Source organism: Bufo gargarizans, chromosome 5 (genome assembly GCF_014858855.1).
Source record: "Bufo gargarizans isolate SCDJY-AF-19 chromosome 5, ASM1485885v1, whole genome shotgun sequence".
Classification (NCBI taxonomy): domain Eukaryota; kingdom Metazoa; phylum Chordata; class Amphibia; order Anura; family Bufonidae; genus Bufo; species Bufo gargarizans.
This window is the reverse complement of record NC_058084.1, coordinates 461,124,829-461,146,450: the sequence shown is the minus strand read 5'-3', so window position 1 is coordinate 461,146,450 and position 21,622 is coordinate 461,124,829. Positions and strand designations below refer to the sequence as shown.

The 21,622-nt window shown below is 46.6% G+C and overlaps 1 protein-coding gene across 1 annotated transcript in view; it reads right to left on the bottom strand.

Annotated features, from left to right (window-relative positions):
• The window catches only part of DGKB (diacylglycerol kinase beta), a 638,462-nt gene that overhangs the window by 449,720 nt on the left and 167,120 nt on the right, over positions 1-21,622 (bottom strand). Inside the window, exons 7-9 of the mRNA XM_044295049.1 lie at positions 19,813-19,862; positions 3,301-3,375; positions 2,341-2,460 (exon numbers count right to left, since the gene is read on the bottom strand). Of these exons, the coding sequence (XP_044150984.1) occupies positions 2,341-2,460; positions 3,301-3,375; positions 19,813-19,862 (245 nt within the window). The remainder of the gene's footprint in view (positions 1-2,340; positions 2,461-3,300; positions 3,376-19,812; positions 19,863-21,622) is intronic.

Sequence of the window (21,622 nt, the reverse complement as noted above, 5' to 3'; positions counted from 1 at the left end):
CAGGCCCCATAGGCCCCTTTCACACGGGCGAGTATTCTGCGCGGATGCGATGCATGAGTTAAACGCATTGCACCTGCACTGAATACCGACCCATTCATTTCTATGAGGCTGTGCACATGAGCGGTGATTTTCACGCATCACTTATGCGTTGCGTGAAAATCACAGCATGCTCTATATTGTGCGATTTTCACGTAACGGAGGCCCCATAGAAATGAATGGGGTTGCATGAAAATTGCAAGCGTCCGCAAGCAAGTGCGGATGTGGTGCGATTTTCACGCACGGTTGCGAGGAGACGATCGGGATGGAGACCCGATCATTATTATTTTCCCTTATAGCATGGTTATAAGGGAAAATAATAGCATTCTGAATACAGAATGCATAGTACAATAGGGCTGGAGGGGTTTGCTGAACAGGACCTGGGGTGAGCATTAATTACATGAACAGGACCTGTGATGATGTCACTCCGGTCATCACATGTTCCATCACATGATCCATCACCATGGTAAAACATCATGTGATGGATCATGTGATGACCGGAGTGACGTCACCACAGGTCCGGTTCATGTATTTAATGCTCACCCCAGGTCCTGTTCAGCAAAGGAGACAGAAGGGGATGCCGGGCTACGCGAACAAGTGGACTAAGGTGAGTTAAATTTTTTATTTTATTTTTGTATTCAGAATGCTTGTTTTTCCCCATGTTATAAGGGAAAATAATACAATCTACAGAACACCGATCCCAAGCCTGAACTTCTGTGAAGAAGTTCGGGTTTGGGTACCAAACATGCACAATTTTTTTCACGCGAGTGCAAAACGCATTACAATGGCAGAAAATTTGCGGGTGTTCCCGTAACGCACCCGCACATTTTCCCGCAACGCCTGTGTGAAAGGGGCCTAAATCAAGTTTTGAATTTTCGGTGACTTTTTTTCTTTTTTGTTATAAAAAAGCTACAATTGCGCAGTTTTTACACTGGACACCAATATCTCAAAACTTCCTGTTTAGAGATCCCGTAAGCCCTATGCATCCAGCACAGAGATAGATCCACCAAATGTGCTTCTTCTGGCAGTCCTTGCACTAGTAAAGCATATATACACCAGTTAGGAGCTGAGATTGATCTGCAGTATGATTTACACCAGTTACCAATGTAAATTATACTATGACCAATGGAGAACCACACATTCAGCTAGATGATAGGATATCTAGAAAATTGGCCTAATTATTAGCTCTGTGCGCCTCTGACGTTGAAAACATTATTTTTACCTATGTTAGTGGTTACCGTGAGTATAAATAGCTGAGGATCGTGTAATCCCCCTCCCTCCCTCTGCAGAGTCTGCCAGAGGAGTTCTTCTTTGTCTCTACACTTTACTTAGTCCATGCGATTCTCCCCCTGCCGTCTTCATTTCTTCATTTTCAGACCCCTGGATATTCAGTCTACAACCTGCTCTTAGTGTCAGATTTTTTTGTCTGGCTGTGTCCCTCCCAATATCACATGCTGGATGTGAGGTCTGTGTGTCCACAATGCTGCTGTCTTCACTGGCTCTCAAGCATTGGCACAGATTCACTCCTGGACTTATTCCTTCTTTTACAGTTCATTATGCGGAAGACTGGGTATGGCTACTTTCATACTCGCTTTAATCTGTTCCGGCAGGGGGACAGCCAGCCAGATCCATACTAACGTTTGCACATGTGTGCTGCCGGATGTCCGCCCTGGCCTCATTCACAATAACGGGGACAGGCCAGAGATCAGGTCGCAGCATGGCAAACATGGTGAGAGGCGGCCAGACAAAAACCGCAGCGTGTAGCCTGCCAGAAAAGCTTACCACGATTGTTAAACTGGCCTCACGCCTCTCCCCCCTCCTGCAGAGTCTGCTATGGAGTTTTTGCAGTTTTGCTAAAATTGTACACACCCTGTGTGGTTTTGCCATTCCTCCCTACCTACAGCCTGTGTGACCTGTCCTCTTTGGTTCCTCTCTTCCTCACCAAACCCTTATCTGCCATGTACAGCATCCTCCCCCTCCCTGCTGCTATCTCTAACACTGATAGAAGGGAGGGGGAGAGCAGAAAGATACAAAACAGGAGAAGAGCTCTGATGGATCTATTCAGAACTGGGACTTCCTCTCATTGCTGGAGGGATTCTAATACATGTGCCATGCCATTATATTTATTTCTTTACTAAGAACTTGAGAAGGAAGCAAGTGTCCATGAAATTTTTCACTTTAGGGTCTGCTCGAATTGGGGCTTCCCAGTGTCAGCTAGCAGGACACCCGTTACAGTACATTATATAAGCTCATTATTATGGTTTTTGTTTAAAATGGCATCTATTAAACCATACAAATCCTTACATTTTCCAACCCAAGTAAAACGAGGAGCGGGATGGTGGTCATTCCTCCCTGGATCCACTCATCCAGTGACACAGTCCCATCGTGGTCATAGTCAATCTCTTCCATCATTTCATGGAGAATCTGTCATCAGAAATGGAGAGTGTCACACAAGTTAGATACAATTAGCTTGTCATTGAGTATTTTTAGGACCTTGCCCTAGTCTGATGCACTGATTTTCTAAATGATGAAATTATATCTTCCTGCAGCCACCACTAGGGGGAGCTCAGGAGCTTCCTTCGTACTGTTTATACATTGAATTCAATACTAAATTAGTATGCAGCAAGCTCTTGATCTCCCCCTAATGGTGGCTGCAGGAAGTCTAAACTTGATCATTTATGTAGGCTGTACAGATTCATTTTATAACTTCACCACTACTACATTGGATAAACTAAGCTCTATTACATATAATAAACATACTGTTCTTCTGCTCTGTTTGAAAAACTTTGTTCCACTCAGTCTTAAAAATGTATAACTCTTCTATATCTGCAAACTCAGCCCTGCTCCATTCAATAAACTTGATTCATTTCCATCTGATAAACTCACAGGCATCTGACAAACACAACTCTACTGCAGTTCAGAAACTCAGCTCTGACACATTAGATTACATATCCCTGCTAAACGTAGCAAATATTCAGTCCTGCCGTATATGACAAGCTTCACTGTTATACATCTGGTATGGCTTTGGCATGATAGAATTCAAATCTGCTACATCCAATTAATTTATCTCTGATACATCGACAAACTCATGCCTACCTGATCTGATAAAGTTAGCTCTACTACTCAGCACTGACTCGGCACTGCTATATCTTATAGGCTCAGCCTGCTACACTTAGAACATAACATAAGATTAATGAAGTGACTGATTGTGATGATCCTTAAAGGGGTATCCCCACATCTTACACGGGAGCAGTTGTCACTTACAGGACTGAGCTCGGTGATGTCCCACTCCAGATATTCAGCGACGTGCATCATCTGTGTGATTATACTCTCCAGCTCCTGATAACAGCAGAAAACAGCCGGCAGGTCAGTCACATGACTATAATGTACGTTCTCTAAATTGTGGCATAGTTACAAAATGAGGAAAATTGCCCTTCAAAAATGTTTTCCAATTGGTCTTTATTAAAAAATTTCAGCAGTTTATGTCATAAAGGGTTAAGTTTTAGCTGATCTGTGAGTATTTTTTACTTTTAGGCCTCTTTCACACTACCGTTTTTTTTCCCGTTTTGCGGGTCGTTTTTTGCGTTCCTTATACGGAAATATTAATTTCAATGGTTCCGCAAAAAAACGGAATGTACTCCATATGCATTCCGTTTCCGTATTTCCGTTTTTACGTTCAGTTGAAAGATAGAACATGTCCTATTATTGCCCGCAAATCAAGTTCCGTGGCTCCATTTAAGTCAATGGGTCCGCAGAAAAAGCGGAACACATACAGAAATGCATCCGTATGTCTTCCGTATCCGTTCAGTTTTTGCGGAACCATCTATTGAAAATGTTATGCCCAGCCCAATTTTTTCTATGTAATTACTGTATACTGTATATGCCATACGGAAAAACGGAACGGAAAAACGGAACGGAAATGGAAACACAATGGAAACAAAAAAAACGGAACAATGGATCCGTAAAAACCGGACCGCAAAACACTGAAATAGCCATACGGTAGTGTGAAAGAGGCCTTACTTTCAGCCTTCCTCTGACCGACCTGTGTAGCCCTTATCTCTGAACTGCTAACAGCTCATAAACACTTGTTTAGGACATAATTAGTGTTGAGCAAATCAAAGTTTCGAAGCGGAATTTGATCTGAATTTTAGGAAACATTTAATTCACCTCGAATCCAAATTTCATGGCGTTTCGTTGAAATAAGTCAATTTTTCCTGAGATTGCGTTTAAAAAAAAAAAAAATTACTCACCTCATCCATTTGATCTCAGAGAGGCCCTCACAGCCATCTAGATTGAAGAAAATGCGGCAACTCTCGCATGCGCTGATGTAATGACGTCACCAAGTCATCACGCTGGGCAGACGCGGTGAATTGGCGTTTTTTCTTCAATCAAGATGGCGCGATCAAATGGAGCAAGCATTTTTTGCTTTTAACCCGATTAACCTCCTGATAGGGAGAATGTGACTCTCAGATACCACAATCAGCACTGAATGCGGCATCTGAGGGGTTAAATGATGGTGAGGGGGGGGCGGCACGATTGCCGTTCCCTGTCATTGTGCCTGTTACATACAATGGAATACAATTTGTTATAAATGAATTCGTAACAAATCAATTTTCTTGTAGAAGTTCAGTGAAGCAGGCGAATCAATTTTTTTTAAACTTCGCTCATCACTAGACATAATGAGTGTTTAGGAGCTGTCAGGAGATCAGAGATAGGCGTCACATGAGCGATCAGCTGAGATCCCTGACAGGACAAAGTGTGAGCACAGAACCTGCTAAAGGGAATGTTGAGCCTGAACAGAAAAAGGGGCTGATGTTTTTTAACAGACCAACTGAAAAAAAGATACATTTTAGCTCAAAATTAGTACAATGCAATAATAATAAAAAATTGTCCCAAAGGTGTCCATAGCCTTTACCGTCTCACCATTTTTAAGATCTCAGCTTGCTGTTAGTGAATGAAAACATGCTTGTCTACATTAGCAGGCTAAATTCCTGTACAGACCTAAAACATCTGTAATGCCCCAGAGGTGCATTACCACTTCTGCACCCTGCAGCTGTCTCCTATGGTTAACCTCATGTCATCATACGTATTTATTGCAGGTTCTTCACTATGTGCATTCTCTATTCTGTAACTGCTTATTATGTGCAATGTGCCTGGTTCAACAGCAGGTGGCAGCATAAATGGCAAAGCTACAGGTACCTAGAGTGGAACCTTCCTTTCCATTCTAAACCCCACCCACCCCTCTGTGGTGTGGTGGGCGTTTTCCCCACTTGCTGCAGGGAGGGAGGAGTCCTAGTTAGAGTTCAGTTCAGTTACCCCCTGCTAGGGGAAGGTCTAGTTTACCCCCTGCCAAGAGAGGTTGTGCAACAGGTGCATGTCCCTGCTGGACGTGGCCTTGCCCAAGCCAGCTGGAGCATCTTCAGCTCAGCTGGACATGGAGGCAGAAGCTGGAAGCTTCTAAACCCAGGAGTAAAGTTCCCTGGACCAATTTAGACTACAAGAAAGAAGTTGCAGCCTTCAGCTAAAGCTAATTTATACAGCTATCCTGTTAGCACAGCAGAGCCAAAGAGCAACAGACGTAGTAGAGAGGAGTTTTCCTGCCACAGTTAATGCCAAGGCCTGCTGGGAACCAAGACAAAGCCTGAGTTTGTTTGGAGAAACGTTTATTCAAGTAAAGCTGCTATCAACAAGGTCTGGACTCAATTTATTTCTTCATCCCCTTCATCACCTGCTTTGCTCTGCTTTGGACGACAACGCCTAGGGTCCAGCGTATCCAGGTAGGAGCACCGTGACACGTGCACCAACATTAAGGGACATTTAGGCCCCCCTATACCACTCTGGCATTCCTACACCTGGTTACCATCTACAGTATCACAAAAAATGGGCCCTGTGCCCTTGTGGCTTCACTGCAACTGGCATCACGAAAACAAGAACACTTATTTCTCTTAAAGGGACCCCTTGCCTCTGCTTGTGTGTCGCACATCTCCCAGAAGTCGATTGTATTCAACTACCAGGCACCGGCACAAAGATCCTGAAGATCCCCCCATGTGAAGTAGTTGTCTGCAGTAGCGACCGAGAGTGAAGAGGAGTGCCCACTGCCCACAGGGACGTTGCTAGGCTAAAACATTTAGGACCTTGGCCCCTGGTGTTTTGTCCCAGGCCCCGAATGTCCTGCCTGCCGTCCTCAGGACGGCAATACAATTAGATCTAATGCACTATGACATCACATGTCATGTGACCAGTAAAACAGACAGTGGTTGGGAAGGACCTGCGATAATGTCACCATCGTGTGACCAGTGCAGAAGAGGATGGCAGTGAAGAGGAGAAGTCCTGGGAAGAAGCTGTGGTGATGTCTGCTACATGAGGAGAGGTAAATGAAGGGAGAGGCAGACCAATGCTGGGAGTTGTAGTTATTTAACTGGGACTGTATGTTAGAGCTGAAGGGAGGGATGTTATTTAAATGGGACAGTGGGGTGATGTTATTTCAGTGGTATAGCGTTGGGGGGGGGCGGGGGGGGTGTTGCGTCGGGCGCAAAACTCCAGGGGACGCCATCAGGGCTGCACCGCCAATTTAGCAAAGTGAGGAGATCGCCCCAAGCGGCACGGCCCTGCTGACAAGTGGGGGGCGGCGGCGGGGAACAGGGAGATGAGCGCTTCCATCTTCATAGTCATCTGTATCGCCGTCCTCAGGACAGCGATACAGATGGATGCTGGGGGGCAGAGAAGAGGCGTCTCCCTTCCCTTCTCCTATCAGAGGCCGGTGCAGGTGGCACAATGACACCATCGCGCCGCCTGAGCCATACAGCGTGGGACACAGGCCAGAAGAGGCCTGCATCGCATTGCTGCCAGCCTGATGGAGGTAAGTATAAGTGTTTATTTTTTTATATGGTACAATACTTGTTACTGGCACATGATTGTGGGGCACTTCTTACTGGAAAATGATTGGGGGGCATCTATGGGGGCATTTGTTTCTGGCACATGATTGGGATGCATCTATGGGGCACTTCTTACTGGCAAATTGTTGGGGGCATCTATGGGGGCACATCTTACTGGCACATTATTGGGGGCACTGTGGGAGCATCTATGGGGGCACTTCTTACTGGCACATTATTAGGGGCACTTTTTACTGGCACATTATTGGGTGGCTCTATGGGGGCATCTATGGGGGCACTTCTTACTGGCACATTATTGGGGGCACTATGAGGGCTTCTACTGAGGCCACAAAGAAGGGGTATTTTATATGGAGGGCTCTGTATAGGGACATTTTATACTGGGACACATTATTGTGGGTACTATGGGGAAGGGGGAAGAAGTACTATGGGGTCATCTACGGGAGGCACTAAGAAGGGGTATTTTATACTTGCAAATTATGGGGGACACTGAGGGCATCTACTGGGGCAGTATATATGGAGCATTTTATACGGGTACACTATGGGGGGCATTAGGAGGAAGGGGAGAGACGAGCACTATGGGGGCATTTACTGGAGGCACTATATAGAGGCATTTTATACTTGAAAATTATGGGGGCATTAGCTCAACTGGGGGCATTAAAAGGGTGTAGATTTTGCACTGGCACACATTATAAGGGGTCATTTTTTGTACTGTCACATTATAAGGAGAATTATTTCTACTGGGGGGCATTATGGTGGGCTTACTACTGGGGGTCTATGGGGAACATTATTGCTAGTATGGGCACTATGAGAGCATTATTACTTCTGGGTCACAGTGGGGACATGTTGGGGGCGCTGTAGGAGCACTATTACTACCATGTGTGCTTTAGCAGAGAATTATTACTATTGGTCGGACTTTTGGGAGCACTATTACTGTGGGGGCACCTTGGCACAGTATCAGCTAACCACAATAATTTTTTGGAGACGTTATACCTACACTATTAGTGTCAGGGGCACTATTTTCTGGGCGCAGTTATTTTAGGGCACCATGTGCCAATAATTATTGAAGGGCACTATCTGCATGGTACTAGTATTATCAGGGGGTTTATATGTTTCTGCAGCATAGTATTGGGGAGCACAGCGGCACAGTATTGGGGGGTGGTAGGATGATTTGTCCAGAAGATGGGAGGATGATGGAAAAGTAGTAAACTAAGATTTTGTTTGTCAAACTGCAGAGACGAGAAATGGCTGAAAAATGGTCGTCTGGTCTGAAGGTCTGAAAGGAGAAGATGAGGAAAGAGAACATCTACATCAAAGAGACGTCACTGGATGTAAGAGGTATGGGGAGCTGTATTACCCTGGATGTTCTGTAGTGATGGGAGGGTGGATATAGAATTTGGCCCACCCTGCCGCATCCTGACCCCGGACTTCAGGTCACTCTGTGCGTGTTCTGAATTCTGGGGCCTCACACCCATCTACTACATTATCTGTACACAGAGAGTTATCACCGTGTTATCTGTGGTGTTACATAGGACTGCAGGTGACATCTACTACATTATCTGTATACAGAGAGTTATCACTGTGTTATCTGTGGTGTTACATAGGACTGCAGGTGACATCTACTACATTATCTGTACACAGAGAGTTATCACTGTGTTATCTGTGGTGTTACGTAGGACTGCAGGTGACATCTACTACATTATCTGTACTCAGAGAGTTATCACTGTGTTATCTGTGGTGTTACGTAGGACTGCAGGTGACATCTGCTACATTATCTGTACTCAGAGAGTTATCACTGTGCTATCTGTAGTGTTACATGGGACTGCAGGTGACATCTACTACATTATCTGTACTCAGAGAGTTATCACTGTGTTATTTGAGGTGTTACATAGGACTGCAGGTGACACCTACTACATTATCTGTATTCAGAGAGTTATCACTGTGTTATCTGTGGTGTTACATAGGACTGTAGGTGACATCTACTACATTATCTGTACTCAGAGAGTTATCACCGTGTTATCTGTGGTGTTACGTAGGACTGCAGGTGATATCTACTATATTATCTGTAAAAAGAGGTGTGGTCACAGGTTTGGGGGGGTGCAATACTTGGTTACCCTGGGTGCTGGCAACCCACGCTACGCCACTGTGTTATTATTAATACTGGAGAGCTATTCTAATAATGGGGGCACTCTTGGGGAGCGTTATCACTGTTGGGGGCACTGTAGGGGGCAGTATTACTAATTAGGGCATTCTAGAAGGGAATTACTATTGGTGTGACTATGAGGAATTTCTTCAGGATAGTATTTGGGGGTACAGAAAAGTGAGGAAGATAAGATGTCTGTGTGTCACACTCTGCAGAGACGAGGCGGCTGAGAGAAGTGTCCGGACCAAATGGAGAAGATGATGACAGAGAAGATCTACATCGGAGGAGACGTCACCTGGAGGCCCTGGATGTGACAGGTATGTGCTGCTGTATAGCGAGTACAGCAAAATGTGGTGTATGGGGGGAGGGGGGCGACTTAGAGGGTTGGGGATCTTTTGAGACCCTAGCAACGCCCCTGATTGCAGGGGTGGTAAGTATCTGCTTGCCTAGTCTGGGGTCTGTATTAAGGGACATTGTGTGGTCTTTTTGGGGTGCGCATGACTTATTTTTATTTAATTTCATTGGGGACGTGAAGTGATGAAAAAATGGCAAATCAGACATTTTTATATTTTTATTTTATTTTAATAGTACCAGCGTTTTTGCATTTGGCGATGCCCATGATGTTTATTTTTTTATTGATTTTGACTTTGGGAAAAGGGGAGTGATTAGATTTTTTTTTTTTTTAATTTAAATAAAATAAATGTGTATTTTTTTTTGGGTCCCCAAGTGAACCCTAACATGCAATGAATAGATTGCAATTGGTATAGAGTAATATAGTTTTTTCCATTACCCTATACATAGATGGATAAATTACAATTCAGTGCTACCACCTGCTGGCCTGTTTCGCAATATACAAGTATTGAGCCTAGAAGCCTAATACAAGCTCTGTCTGATTACTTTCGTGGAACACCTTCCCCCGATCTCTGCCGAGGGGAGGCGTTCTTGCTTAGGAAGTACGCTCTTCCACATTTTCGGCCTCTCAGATGCCGCGGGCACATTTGACCACCGCAGCTTAAATATCCGCAGTTGGCAATATCGCCGATCACAGACATTTGCCACGGGTGTCTGCTGTGTGAAACAGCAGACTCCCGGTTCCAATGACGCTCACTCCGCTCCAGAGCAGGTGATATTGATGACCTATGCTGAGGGTAGCTGAGGGTAGCTCATCAATATTATACAACGGCACAACTCTTTAATTCTGTAGGTCAGTAGTGTTGAGCGCGAATATTCGAAAAGCGAATTTTAATCTCGAATATCGGCACTTCGAGAATTTGTGAATATTTAGAATATAGTGCTTTATATTCGTCATTTTCTCCAATCCTGCCAATGAAAGTCGGGTGTCTATGGTATCATAAAGCCAGCACTCACAAGCGATGAGGTGGGTCTATCCATCACCATGATGTACGGCACAGTGCGTAAGCTACCAGTGTTCTGTGTTGTAACAGTATGTCACAGAACGGGAAAGGGTTAACAGTAGAGTTGAGCGAACACCTGGATGTTCGGGTTCGAGAAGTTCGGCCGAACATCCCGGAAATGTTCGGGTTCGGGATCCGAACCCGATCCGAACTTCGTCCCGAACCCGAACCCCATTGAAGTCAATGGGGACCCGAACTTTTCGGCACTAAAAAGGCTGTAAAACAGCCCAGGAAAGAGCTAGAGGGCTGCAAAAGGCAGCAACATGTAGGTAAATCCCCTGCAAACAAATGTGGATAGGGAAATGAATTAAAATAAAAATTAAATAAATAAAAATTAACCAAAATCAATTGGAGAGAGGTTCCATAGCAGAGAATCTGGCTTCCCGTCACCCACCACTGGAACAGTCCATTCTCAGATATTTAGGCCCCGGCACCCAGGCAGAGGAGAGAGGTCCCGTAACAGAGAATCTGTCTTCATGTCAGCAGAGAATTAGTCTGCATGTCATAGCAGAGAATGAGGCTTCACGTCAGCCACCACTGCAACAGTCCATTGGCATATATTTAGGCCGAGCACCCAGGCAGAGGAGAGAGGTCCCGTAACAGACAATCTGGCTTCATGTCAGCAGAGAATCAGTCTGCATGTCATAGCAGAGAATCAGGCTTCACGTCACCCACCACTGCAACAGTCCATTGTCATAAATTTAGGCCCAGCACTAGTGTTGAGCGGCATGTCCCATATTCGAATTCGCGAAATTTTGTGAATATTCGAAAGAATATTCGTAAAATATTCGCGATTATTCAAATTCGTTATTATTTCGCATATGCGATAATTCGAATTTTCGCATCGCATAATACATATGCTATGCAAAATTCACATGTGCGCTAATGAAATCGCCTTACGAAGATTCGCAACTCAATTCAATCACTAATGTATGAATGCAATGCCCTTTGCCTCTGTTCTGGGACAAGTGTAGATATTCGCATGTGCGCTAATAAAATCGCCTTACGAAGATTCGCACCTCAATCACTTTCTAGGGAATGTGAGACTTTTGGGAATCAATCGAGATACAGTGGGGGGTGATGACAGTAGTTGACAGAGTACAGATCAATGTAATCTGTAAGGTGGAAAGTAAAATAAAAAATACGAATTTTCGTTAATCGAATTTTACGAAGTTCTACGTATTCGCGAATATGGTGCTATACTATATGAATGCACAGGCCTTTGCCTCTCTGTTCTGGGGACAAGTGTAGATATTTGCATTTGCGTTAATAAAATCGCCTTACGAAGATTCGCAGCTCAATTCAATCACTAATGTATGAATGCAAAGCCCTTTGCCTCTGTTCTGGGACAAGTGTAGATATTCGCATGTGCGCTAATAAAATCGCCTTACGAAGATTCGCAACTCAATTCACTAATGTATGAATGCAAAGCCCTTTGCCTCTGTTCTGGGACGTGCCGATATTCGCATGTGCGCTAATAAAATCGCCTTACGAAGATTCGCGCCTCAATCACTTTCTAGGCAATGTGAGTAAGATCTGAGCTGTTGGACCTTTGGGAAACAATCAATTATATGTGTACTGTAATTTTGTGGGGGGGGGGAAAAAAACAAAAAACGAATATTCGTTTTTACTAATATATAGCACTATATTCGAAATATTCGCGAAATCGCGAAGTTGCGATATTCGCGAAAAAAATTTGCTTTTCGAATATTCGCGCTCAACACTACCCAGCACCCAGGCAGAGGAGAGAGGTCCCGTAACAGACAATCTGGCTTCATGTCAGCAGAGAATCAGTCTGCATGTCATAGCAGAGAATGAGGCTTCACGTCAGCCACCACTGCAACAGTCCATTGGCATATATTTAGGCCCAGCACCCAGGCAGAGGAGGGAGGTCCCGTAACAGAGAATCTGTCTTCATGTCAGCAGAGAATTAGTCTGCATGTCATAGCAGAGAATGAGGCTTCACGTCAGCCACCACTGCAACAGTCCATTGGCATATATTTAGGCCCAGCACACACACAGGCAGAGGAGAGAGGTCCCGTAACAGAGAATCTGGCTTCATGTCAGCAGAGAATTAGTCTGCATGTCATAGCAGAGAATGAGGCTTCACGTCAGCCACCACTGCAACAGTCCATTGGCATATATTTAGGCCCAGCACACACACAGGCAGAGGAGAGAGGTCCCGTAACAGAGAATCTGGCTTCATGTCAGCAGAGAATCAGTCTGCATGTCATAGCAGAGAATGAGGCTTCACGTCAGCCACCACTGCAACAGTCCATTGTCATAAATTTAGGCCCAGCACCCAGGCAGAGGAGAGAGGTCCCGTAACAGAGGATCTGGCTTCATGTCAGCAGAGAATCAGTCTGCATGTCATAGCAGAGAATGAGGCTTCACGTCAGCCACCACTGCAACAGTCCATTGTCATAAATTTAGGCCCAGCACCCAGGCAGAGGAGAGAGGTCCCGTAAAAGAGGATCTGGCTTCATGTCAGCAGAGAATCAGTCTGCATGTCATAGCAGAGAATGAGGCTTCACGTCAGCCACCACTGCAACAGTCCATTGGCATATATTTAGGCCTAGCACACAGGCAGAGCAGAGAGGTCCCGTAACAGACAATCTGGCTTCATGTCAGCAGAGAATCAGTCTGCATGTCATAGCAGAGAATGAGGCTTCACGTCAGCCACCACTGCAACAGTCCATTGTCATAAATTTAGGCCCAGCACCCAGGCAGAGGAGAGAGGTCCCGTAACAGACAATCTGGCTTCATGTCAGCAGAGAATTAGTCTGCATGTCATAGCAGAGAATCAGGCTTCATGTCAGCCACCACTGCAACAGTCCATTGGCATATATTTAGGCCTAGCACACAGGCAGAGGAGAGGTTCATTCAACTTTGGGTAGCATCGCAATATAATGGTAAAATGAAAATAAAAATAGGATTGAATGAGGAAGTGCCCTGGAGTCCAATAATATATGGTTATGGGGAGGTAGTTAATGTCTAATCTGGACAAGGGACGGACAGGTCCTGTGGGATCCATGCCTGGTTCATTTTTATGAACGTCAGCTTGTCCACATTGGCTGTAGACAGGCGGCTGCGTTTGTCTGTAATGACGCCCCCTGCCGTGCTGAATACACGTTCAGACAAAACGCTGGCTGCCGGGCAGGCCAGCACCTCCAAGGCATAAAAGGCTAGCTCTGGCCACGTGGACAATTTAGAGACCCAGAAGTTGAATGGGGCCGAACCATCAGTCAGTACGTGGAGGGGTGTGCACACGTACTGTTCCACCATGTTAGTGAAATGTTGCCTCCTGCTAACACGTTGCGTATCAGGTGGTGGTGCAGTTAGCTGTGGCGTGTTGACAAAAGTTTTCCACATCTCTGCCATGCTAACCCTGCCCTCAGAGGAGCTGGCCGTGACACAGCTGCCTTGGCGACCTCTTGCTCCTCCTCTGCCTTGGCCTTGGGCTTCCACTTGTTCCCCTGTGACATTTGGGAATGCTCTCAGTAGCGCGTCTACCAACGTGCGCTTGTACTCGCGCATCTTCCTATCACGCTCCAGTGCAGGAAGTAAGGTGGGCACATTGTCTTTGTAGCGTGGATCCAGCAGGGTGGCAACCCAGTAGTCCGCACAGGTTAAAATGTGGGCAACTCTGCTGTCGTTGCGCAGGCACTGCAGCATGTAGTCGCTCATGTGTGCCAGGCTGCCCAGGGATAAGGACAAGCTGTCCTCTGTGGGAAGCGTATCGTCATCGTCCTGCCTTTCCCCCCAGCCACGCACCAGTGATGGACCCGAGCTGCGTTGGGTGCCACCCCGCTGTGACCATGCTTCATCCTCATCCTCCTCCACCTCCTCCTCATCCTCGTCCTCCTCGTCCTCCAGTAGTGGGCCCTGGCTGGCCACATTTGTACCTGGCCTCTGCTGTTGCCAAAAACCTCCCTCTGAGTCACTTCGAAGAGACTGGCCTGAAAGTGCTAAAAATGACCCCTCTTCCTCCTCCTCCTCCTCCTCCTGGGCCACCTCCTCTTCCATCATCGCCCTAAGTGTTTTCTCAAGGAGACATAGAAGTGGTATTGTAACGCTGATAACGGTGTCATCGCCACTGGCCATGTTGGTGGAGTACTCGAAACAGCGCAACAGGGCACACAGGTCTCGCATGGAGGCCCAGTCATTGGTGGTGAAGTGGTGCTGTTCTGTAGTGCGACTGACCCGTGCGTGCTGCAGCTGAAACTCCACTATGGCCTGCTGCTGCTCGCACAGTCTGTCCAGCATGTGCAAGGTGGAGTTCCACCTGGTGGGCACGTCGCATATGAGGCGGTGAGCGGGAAGGCCGAAGTTACGCTGTAGCGCAGACAGGCGAGCAGCAGCAGGATGTGAACGCCGGAAGCGCGAACAGACGGCCCGCACTTTATGCAGCAGCTCTGACATGTCGGGGTAGTTGTGAATGAACTTCTGCACCACCAAATTCAGCACATGCGCCAAGCAAGGGATGTGCGTCAAATTGGCTAGTCCCAGAGCTGCAACGAGATTTCGCCCATTATCACACACCACCAGGCCGGGCTTGAGGCTCACCGGCAGCAACCACTCGTCGGTCTGTTGTTCTATACCCCGCCACAACTCCTGTGCGGTGTGGGGCCTGTCCCCCAAACATATGAGTTTCAGAATGGCCTGCTGACGTTTACCCCGGGCTGTGCTGAAGTTGGTGGTGAAGGTGTGTGGCTGACTGGATGAGCAGGTGGAAGAAGAGGAGGAGGAAGCCGAGAAGGAGGAGGTGGCAACAGGAGGCAAAGAATGTTGCCCTGCGATCCGGAAGGACGTGCGCCAAACAGCTCTCCGCCTGGGGCCCAGCTGCCACTACATTTACCCAGTGTGCAGTTAGGGAGATATAGCGTCCCTGGCCGTGCTTACTGGTCCACGTATCTGTGGTTAGGTGGACCTTGCCACAGATGGCGTTGCGCAGTGCACACTTGATTTTATCGGATACTTGGTTGTGCAGGGAAGGCACGGCTCTCTTGGAGAAGTAGTGCCGGCTGGGAACAACATACTGTGGGACAGCAAGCGACATGAGCTGTTTGAAGCTGTCTGTGTCCACCAGCCTAAATGACAGCATTTCATAGGCCAGTAGTTTAGAAATGCTGGCATTCAGGGCCAGGGATCGAGGGTGGCTAGGTGGGAATTTACGCTTTCTATCAAATGTTTGTGAGATGGAGAGCTGAACGCTGGCGTGTGACATGGTTGAGACGCTTGGTGACGGAGGTGGTGGTGGTGGTGTTGGTGGTACATCCCCTGTTTGCTGGGCGGCAGGTGCCAACGTTCCTCCAGAGGCGGAGGAAGAGGCCGAGGCGGCAGCAGCAGAATAGGCCGAGGCGGCAGCAGCAGAAGAGGTAGCAGGGGGAGCCTGAGTGACTTCCTTGGTTTTAAGGTGTTTACTCCACTGCAGTTCATGCTTTGCATGCAGGTGCCTGGTCATGCAGGTTGTGCTCAGGTTCAGAACGTTAATGCCTCGCTTAAGGCTCTGATGGCACAGCGTGCAAACCACTCGGGTCTTGTCGTCAGCACATTGTTTGAAGAAGTGCCATGCCAGGGAACTCCTTGAAGCTGCCTTTGGGGTGCTCGGTCCCAGATGGCGGCGGTCAGTAGCAGGCGGAGTCTCTTGGCGGCGGGTGTTCTGCTTTTGCCCACTGCTCCCTCTTTTGCTACGCTGTTGGCTCGGTCTCACCACTGCCTCTTCCTCCGAACTGTGAAAGTCAGTGGCACGACCTTCATTCCATGTGGGGTCTAGGACCTCATCGTCCCCTGCATCGTCTTCCACCCAGTCTTGATCCCTGACCTCCTGTTCAGTCTGCACACTGCAGAAAGACGCAGCAGTTGGCACCTGTGTTTCGTCATCATCAGAGACGTGCTGAGGTGGTATTCCCATGTCCTCATCATCAGGAAACATAAGTGGTTGTGCGTCAGTGCATTCTATGTCTTTCACCGCTGGGGAAGGGCTAGGTGGATGCCCTTGGGAAACCCTGCCAGCGGAGTCTTCAAACAGCATAAGAGACTGCTGCATAACTTGAGGCTGAGACAGTTTCCCTGGTATGCATGGGGGTGATGTGACAGACTGATGGGGTTGGTTTTCAGGCGCCATCTGTGCGCTTTCTGCAGAAGACTGGGTGGGAGATAATGTGAACGTGCTGGATCCACTGTCGGCCACCCAATTGACTAATGCCTGTACCTGCTCAGGCCTTACCATCCTTAGAACGGCATTGGGCCCCACCATATATCGCTGTAAATTCTGGCGGCTACTGGGACCTGAGGTAGTTGGTACACTAGGACGTGTGGATGTGGCAGAACGGCCACGTCCTCTCCCAGCACCAGAGGGTCCACTAACACCACCACGACCATGTCCACGTCCGCGTCCCTTACTAGATGTTTTTCTCATTGTTATGGTTCACCACAACAACAAATATATTATTTGGCCCAATGTATTGTATTCAAATTCAGCGGGATATAAATTTGAGGCCTAGTATTTAGGCGCTGGGTGACCGGTATGGATTTAGTGACAGAATTAGACTTGAAAATGCACAGTAGCGTGTGTGTGAAGTTATTCTGAATGACCCTATGTGCACCTTGAATATTATATACCCTTTTAGGGATAGATTTCAAATAGCTCTGATATAGCAGAAACGACTAAATTATGAAATTGCTAAATTGGGAATTGTATTTCAACCCAGAACAAGAAATGTGCTTGAACGGACACTAAATAACTCGCCCAGCTACAGCACTAAGGACAGATTTAGCGGGATATAAATTTGAGGCCTAGTATTTAGGCGCTGGGTGACAGGTATGGGTTTAGTGCCAGAATTAGACTTGGAAATACACAGTAGCGGGTGTGTGTGAAGTTATTCTGAATGACCCAATGTGCACCTTGAATATTATATACCCTTTTAGGGATAGATTTCAAATAGCTCTGATATAGCAGAAACCACTAAATTATGAAATTGCTAAATTGGGAATTGTATTTCAACCCAGAACAAGAAATGTGCTTGAACGGACACTAAATAACTCGCCCAGCTACAGCACTAAGGACAGATTTAGCGGGATATAAATTTGAGGCCTAGTATTTAGGCGCTGGGTGACCGGTATGGATTTAGTGACAGAATTAGACTGGGATATGGCCAAAAAATAAACAGACTATTGCTGGTTAAATGCACTTGGTGTGACAGCTTCACCCTGATGTAGGCTTTAGCCAAAAAACAACCACACCATTGAGGGTTAAATGCACTTGGTGACAGGCGCAGCTTGCCCCTGATTTAGTATATGGCCAAAAAATGAACAGACTATTGCTGGTTAAATGCACTTGGTGTGACAGCTTCACCCTGATGTAGGCTTTAGCCAAAAAACAACCACACCATTGAGGGTTAAATGCACTTGGTGACAGGCGCAGCTTGCCCCTGATTTTGTATATGGCCAAAAAATGAACAGACTATTGCTGGTTAAATGCACTTGGTGTGACAGCTTCACCCTGATGTAGGCTTTAGCCAAAAAACAACCACACCATTGAGGGTTAAATGCACTTGGTCGCAGCTTGTGCTGGCGCACCACAAGACACAAAATGGCCGCCGATCACCCCAGAAAAATGTGACTGACAAACGGTCTGGGCAGCCTAAAAACAGTGAGCAATTGAGGATCAGCAGCTCAATGATCCACAGCTGCAGATCGATCAGTTAATCAAGTCCTTTGGAGGAGTTAATCTGCCTAATCTCGCCCTACTGTCGCAGCCGCAACCTCTCCCTACGCTAATCAGAGCAGAGTGACGGGCGGCGCTATGTGACTCCAGCTTAAATAGAGGCTGGGTCACATGGTGCTCTGGCCAATCACAGCCATGCCAATAGTAGGCATGGCTGTGATGGCCTCTTGGGGCAAGTAGTATGACGCTTGTTGATTGGCTGCTTTGCAGCCTTTCAAAAAGCGCCAAGAAAGCGTCACAAAAGCGCGAAGAAAGCGACGAACACCGAACCCGAACCCGGACTTTTACGAAAATGTCCGGGTTCGGGTCCGTGTCACGGACACCCCAAAATTCGGTACGAACCCGAACTATACAGTTCGAGTTCGCTCATCCCTAGTTAACAGCTAGAATGGTCTTTGGGAATGTATTAAGAGGTTGTCTAGTCTTGGGTCTGTATTAAGAGGGAGTCTGGTGTGAGGGGGTCTATATTTAGGATAAGTCTGGTCTGAGGTCTGCATTCAGTAGGGTCTGGTCTGGGGAATGTATCCAGGTGGAGTTTGAAGAGGACACGTGGTGATCAGAATCTCTCTGTGACTTAGGCAATCATATCTCAGCATCACTGACCCCTTTATTCTGCGTAACTGGAAAACTGCAGCTACACCAACTGAGCATCGGCACCGGCTCCGTGAACTCCCACTTTAATGATGTAAAAGGTGATTTTTTTTTTTTTTGCCCTAGACCACCAGGGGTGTTGTAATTAAACTCTTCACTGTCCTAGATCACCACAGAAGCTGGTATTCCCCTAGACCACCAGGGATGTTGGCTGTAACTCCTTAGTTACTCAAGATCAAGGATGCTAATATTAACCACCAGAGATGTTGGCACTAACTCCTTATCTGCCCTAGACCACTAGGGATGCTAAGATTAATCCCTTCACTGTCCTAGACCACCAGCGATGCTGGTATTCCCCTTTATCTGCCCTACACTACCAGGGATGTTGGCTTTAACCCCTTTTTTTGCCGTAGACCAGCAGAGATGTTGGCATTAACCCTTTACTTACTCAGGATGAAGGATGGCTAATATTAACCACCAGAGATGTTGGCATTAACTTCTTATCTTCCCTAGACCACTAGTGATGCTCAGATTAATCCCTTCACTGTTCTAGACCACCAGAGATGCTGGTATTACTCTTTATCAGCCCTATCTATCAGGGAAGATGTCATTAAAGAGGTTTTCCCACGAGCACTACTTAACCTTATTTATGGGATAAGTAATTGCTGAGGATTTTTATCACTGGGACCTTTATGGATCATGAGGAGAGGTGTCCTGTGTTCCCCCATTCCCCCATGGATCAGCAATCATGATATAGAAGCAACCGATACCAATAGAGTGACAGGCTGACAGAATTGGGTGTACTGCATTTGCTTTTTCTATCATGGCAGCCTATGGATGATGCCTGCAGCTGTATAGCCTAAAGCTACACATGTCGGGGGACTACGGAGTGGATGCCAGATTCACGTGATGTGAACAGACGTGAGAAGCTGCCCCGCTAATCAGGGAATGTAGGTAGTAAGATATAAGTAACACTGGGTGACTGCATCCATTGCTCCTGACACTCACCGTGCTGTCCAGGTAGCCATTGCCATCCGTGTCATACAGCCGAAACATGACTGAAATGTAAAGAAAAAGTAAAAAAAAAACATTAATTACATCAGAAACAATTTTTTTAAAGGGAGTCTGTCAACAATTTTGACTATACTTAACTGCTGAACAGCACTAGGTAGGGGTTGGGGAGAACATTTTACTATCTGGAGTAGTGCAAATATGAAGTTTTATTCTGCCAGAATTTACTCTTGTAAGGGTCCTGGAGGCAGAGCTTCATTGCAAAGTGCACTGTGCTGTTACAGTCCCCCCCCCCTCTAATCTGAGTGACAACTGTAGTGGTCTTCTGGTTGGATGCCTCACTCAGAGGAGCAGAGAGCAGAATCAGGCAGAACAAAACTTCATATTCACACTTCTGACAATAAAAGTTTCACAAAAAGTATATTGTTCTGTCCCTACCTACTACTTTCAGCAGTTTAACATGGTGAAAACGTTTGACAGACTACATTTAAGTTCCTGGCACATGGATTCCGGTTATTACCTGATGTTACAGGGATTAATTTGCAACAGATACTGTATAGTAGCATTGAGCATGTCAGTTGGTGATGTCTAGGGTTTTACATTGGACTGCAGTTAAAGGGAACCTGTCATCTCGATTTAAAGTATAGAGCTGAGGACATGGGTTGCTAGATGGCCGCTAGCACATCCACAATACCCAGTCCCCATAGCTCTGTGTGCTTTTATTGTGTAAAAAAACCAACATTTTGATCCATATGCAAATTACCCTGAGATAAGTCCTGTACGTGAGATTAGTCCAGCGTGAAGGAGCCCAGCACCGCCCCGCATCCTCAGAATCTCCTCCTTGCTCCCCAACGTCAGAAAGCCAGAGCGCCGTAATCTCGCGATGCGCGAGCTAGCGCATGCGCTGTTCCTTTCCTGAGGCTGATGCCAGCACAGGGAAGGAACATTGTGACGACACTGCGCATGCGCTATCTCGCGTATCGCAAGTTACGGTGCTCTGGCTTTCTGACGTCGGGGAGCAAGGAGGAGATTCTGAGGATGCGTGGCGGTGCTGGGCTCCTTCACGCTGGACTCATCTCAGGGACAGGACTCATCTCACGTTAATTTGCATATGGATCAAAACTTTTTTTTTTGTTACACAATAAAAGCACACAGAGCTATGGGGACTGGGTATTGCGGATGTGCTAGTGGCCATCTAGCAACCCATGTCCTTAGCTCTATACACAAAATCCAGGTGACAGGTTCCCTTTAAATTTATTTTACATTCCTAAGTTTTATTTTATTTATGTAGGTAAAAATGAATCATTGCATTATGAAACGTTCTGCAACCTTCTAGGATCTCTGCTTGCTGACAATGAACATTCTTGTCTACATTCCAGAGGCAGAAAACCTGTACAGATCTAATACTTCTCACAGCTGATGTGACTTGTGATTGCAACCACTAAAGACAATCCTCTGGGAGCTAAATGCCAACGTCGCATATACTGTAAGTCTCTCCTGTCCTGATAGTTTGTTACAATGTATCAGTGCAGGTAAAATATATCAGTCTGAAGTCCTGACTTGATACTTCCCAAGAGCTTGTTACAGTGGTAGGCAGTAACCTACCACAGAGGCAGACAAAGCCCGGTTATGAGGTTGTTGGTAGGAGGGGGTCCCCTTCCAAACTGCTCCCACGGTGTCCTTTCCATGGGCAGGCTTGACGAAGTACAGACTCCCCCATACACATGAACTGAGAGCACAGCACATGCACGACCACCTCCATTCACAGCAGCCGCTAGATATCGATTAAGGACCCTTTTCATTTTTA